This window comes from Hipposideros armiger, unplaced genomic scaffold, assembly GCF_001890085.2.
Source record: "Hipposideros armiger isolate ML-2016 unplaced genomic scaffold, ASM189008v1 scaffold_1163, whole genome shotgun sequence".
In the NCBI taxonomy this organism is placed as follows: Eukaryota; Metazoa; Chordata; class Mammalia; order Chiroptera; family Hipposideridae; genus Hipposideros; species Hipposideros armiger.
In genome coordinates, this window is record NW_017732513.1 from 162855 (window position 1) to 167355 (window position 4501).

Genomic DNA, 4501 nt, shown 5'->3' on the forward strand with positions numbered 1-4501 from the left:
AAGGGAACCCTCATATACTTTTGGTGGGAATGCAGATTGGTGCAGCCGCTATGGGAGGCAGTGTGGAGATTCCTCAGAAAATTAAGAATAGAATTACCATATGACCCAGCAATCCCTCTCCTGAGTATCTAGCCCCAAAGTCTGAAAATATTTATCTGTAAGGATATATGTGCTCTAATGTTCATTGCAGCTTTATTTATGTTGGCAAAGATAAATAATTCAAGTTTACACACCTTGTAAGATATTTTGGGCATCAAACCCAGGTCTGCATGCCTGATCAGAAAAAAATCTAATGGGATTTTGTGGGGAATAACACAGGAAGTAAAGAAATGAACATGAGGGTAAAGAAACAATGCTTTTAGAGGAAGAAAAAACAGGGTATCAGAGTCCTGGGGCCACTGGGAAAAGCAAGCATTTCAGGGTGGAAATGTTGATTTCCAATGCAGAAGAGAGATAAGTAAAATGGAGACTGAAAAAGAGATAGAAGAAAATAAAAAATGAAAAAGAAAAAACAACATAAGAACAGTAACATAGAAAAGAAAGTCAACAGAAATGATTGTGTCACAAACTAATGACTCCATTTCATTATCAACACACTATTGGCAAAACTCCTTTCCCAGAAGTAAGTCAGCAATGATTTCCTAATTGCCAAATCCAATAGTTACCGTAAGTCCCTGTCTATTGACACTTACCAAAACTCTCTCTTCCTTTGGATTTCTGGTTTTCCTCCTGCTTCTTGATCTTTTGTTTTTAATGTCCTTTACTTATTCTTCTTATTTCCTCTTTATATCCTCAGCTGTTGAAATGCTATCATTTCTTATATCCTCAGCTCTTCTTCTCCTTTAACCTCTCCTAGATAATCTGATTCCTGCCATAATTTCAGCCACCATCTATCTACATGCTGGTGACTCCCAGATTGGTATTTCTGGCTATGCTCTCTCCTGTAAGTATGAGACCATATATCCAGGGGCTTTCCAGACCTTTCTCTTTAGGTTTCCCACAGGCACATACAATTCAATATATATGCCAAACAAAACTCATTGTTTTGGTCTGTCCTTGCCAACCTTGCTAGCATCAACTTCCTTAGAGAACAGTTTGTCCTGCCTTTCTTATATTGGTCAGTGATACTCCTGTCTGCTTCTCTGTTCCAGTAGGACACCTGAGCATCATTCTCAATCTTTCTTTCTCTCTCAACGTACATATAGAATCTGTTATGAAGCCCTACTCTATTGACTCCCACCTAACTTTTCTGTCACCCTTATTCTCTACGCTTGTTGACACTGCCTCAAATTGGGACCACCTGTCTGAGACTATCCCAGGGGCTGTGTGCCTGGTTTCTTTGACTCCCAGTCAGCTTAGTCCAAATTATGCTCAACTTTCTTTAATAGCATTCTTTCTAAAACTCAAATGTTTTTATTTTGTGCTCCCCCTACGACTCCTAGAAAACCTTTCCTTATTACCTGCTACTTAAAGCATAGGTCTAAATTCTTAATATGCCTCTTGATAACTTAACCTCTGCCTACCCTTTCAGCTTTATCCTGGTCTACCAAGTTCTTAGAGTATATACAAACAAGGAAAGAAAAGCATGGATACACACAAACAGAAGAGTTTACGATTAAAGTTTCACTTATAAATCTAAATGGTTTACCAAAGGAATGAAATATTTGCTTTACTTTAAGGTTGTAGACAAGTACAAATTGATAATGAAAGTGCAAGACATGGATGGTCAATTTTTTGGATTGATTGGTACATCAACTTGCCTTATAACAGTAAAAGATTCAAATGACCATGCACCTTCTTTCAGACAAAATGCTGTAAGTATATAATACCAAAATCTATCTCTGTTGATTGTCATTTGTCACTTAATCTGAATTAGTAAACATTTATCATACTTTGATAGTATGATATCTATAAATGTATCAAAGTTTATTTTATGAATAAAATTAAGTAGTAGACATATAAATCTGTTTTGTTTATTCATAGTAGTATTTATATTACCACTTTCTTTTTAAAGGCCAGTAACATTAGTCTACATTTATAATGAAGTTCTTCTTTCATTTAAAAGATAACCCTTCATGAAACAATACTATTTATGATTCATGGTTTTAAAATAATTTAGGCAAAAACTATAAGGACAAGTGCTTTTGGAGTGGAAGAAATGTTTTCCTCTCCTTGTAAAAGTTCTCTTTATAAAGTAAGTGTTTAATGCATTCTTCCTGTTTCAGTATGAAGCATCAGTGGATGAAAATGCCTTCAATGTGGAAATCTTACGAATACCTATTGAAGATAAGGATTTAATTAACACTGCCAATTGGAGAGCCAATTTTACCATTTTAAAGGGCAATGAAAATGGACATTTCAAGATCAGTACAGACAAAGACACAAATGAAGGCATACTGTGTGTTGTAAAGGTACAGTAATAATGAATAATTGACAACTTGGCAAGTTAACACGTTTTAATAAACTAATGGTTTAATCAACTAAACAGCTTCCTAGATCCTACAAGTTGCAAGAGAGCTTGGTCTCTTTAGTCCAGCTGTTCCCATCTAATACCCGCCTTTCTGTTATCATTTTTTTTCCAGTTATAGTCACCTAATTTATGCTTGAACATTCTCAGTTATAAGGATCTCCATATCTCCATTCGCAGCATGTTCAATATTTAGAGAGCTCTGATTCTCAGAAGTTCTCACTTCTACTGTGCCTCCTCCTCCTCCTCCTCCTCCTCCTCCTCCTCCTCCTCCCCTCCTCTTCCTCTGGAGGTTTTTCTGCCAGTAACAATACGGTGGAGACATTGGTACATAAACATTTCTATTTGTAGTTATTTCCTCTGTAAGAATTTCCAGAGATTATGTCCTAAGGCTTGGCAAGTTCTGTCCAGGTGTGAATAGTCAAGTATATTTGTTCCAGATGACCCTCAACATCAAACCTCTTCCTATTTCAATTTTCTATAACATGATCTGCTCAAATTGAATACTTAAAAGAAAAAAATGAAGTTTTATAACTGAGAGAAACAGGAGAGGAAATAAGGAAATGGTACTAATATTTTTTCTTCCTTATTNTGTGTGTGTCTATGTGTTGTCTCAGGTCAGCCTTACATATAATGCTATAGGCAAAGTAGATCTATGCATTACATTTTCATGGGCATTGGAACACTATTCTTACATTGTATATACACTACCTGTATGTATTTGATACTGGAAATCCTTTACCAGGGCAATGGACTCACATTCCATACAGGTGACAAATATTAATAGCTCTAACTGAAGAAACAGTTGACTTAAATTCTCCCCAGATGGTGAATATAATAAAATCCCTTTGTGAAGAAACAGTGGGGCTGAGGGAAGAGGGGCTGTGGATACTAAGCTGGTGGAAAAGCACAAGACAAATCAGAGACTACCAAAAAATAAAAACATCATAGATAGGAGATTGGGTTGTGAAAGGTCAACTTGACCATATATGCAATTATATCCCAAAGCAGTTTTGATTTAGCTATTAATCAAAAGTTTAATTTTAAAAAATCTGATTTACACAGGAGACATGGTTTATCTCACCAGCTAGGTTTGTTGTTGCAATTATGTAGAAATATATGTTGAAATTATTCTTGAATGCCATTTAAATACATTTTTAGTAATTTACTATCAAACATTTTGAACTGTGTGCCAAGTAAAAATATACCTTGATTCTCAGTATCATCATGTTTTATATTATAAATTTGAAATCATCTTCATCAGTGTTTTCTAAAGATGGAATACTGCCAGTAAGAAATACATTTTAAAATAGGTTTCCACCATCATTGTTAAAATTTGAGAAGTGTAGATACTCCTAAACATATTGAATAATTCTGGAAATTAAAGACTCTTTTTTTAAACATGTAGGTGCTACAGTGGGAGTAGTTTGTGCCACGGACAGAGATGAACCAGATACAATGCATACGCGCCTGAGGTACAGCATTTTGGAGCAGACACCAAGATCACCTGGGCTCTTTTCCGTGCATCCCAGCACAGGAACCATCACCATGGTCTCTCAATACTTGGACAGAGAGGTAGCTTTCACACTCTGTAGAAGATCATTTTTCTGGAGTTTGAGGCTCCCCTTTCTCCTCTAATTACTGTAATTTGCTATTTTTTTTGGATTAGGAGTTTCTAATTTTATTTTATTTGGGCATAGCATAATAAGAACCCCTGACCACGTTACCTGTTTGTTTGTTTTTTTATTACTTCTACTTCTTTATGTAAGAGAAAATATAAGGGATAGAAATATAGATCAATTGGTATTTAGGAGTGGGAGCAAAAGGTATTTCTTATGAAAGTTGTTATTATTGAATATGATTTTATTTCTTGTGTGTGACTAGTTGGTTCCAGCTCAGTTCTTATGTTGGACAATTTGTTTTATTTGTTCCGTGAGTATAGATCACAACCTGATCCCTATCCAGTTATTACAGATATGTGTGGTTTTTCTTTTTAATCAAGAAAGGATTAGTTGAGGTAAGGTTTATGGATTA

At 35.4% G+C, this 4501-nt stretch overlaps 1 protein-coding gene across 1 annotated transcript in view; it reads left to right on the forward strand.

Moving 5' to 3' along the window:
* LOC109376625 (desmocollin-3-like) overlaps window positions 1-4501 on the forward strand; it is a gene marked incomplete at its 3' end in the record, with an annotated part of 53367 nt that overhangs the window by 30902 nt on the left and 17964 nt on the right. The window contains exons 4-6 of the mRNA XM_019632675.1: window positions 878-943; window positions 1680-1814; window positions 2226-2411. Coding sequence (XP_019488220.1) covers window positions 878-943; window positions 1680-1814; window positions 2226-2411 — 387 coding nt within the window. The remainder of the gene's footprint in view (window positions 1-877; window positions 944-1679; window positions 1815-2225; window positions 2412-4501) is intronic.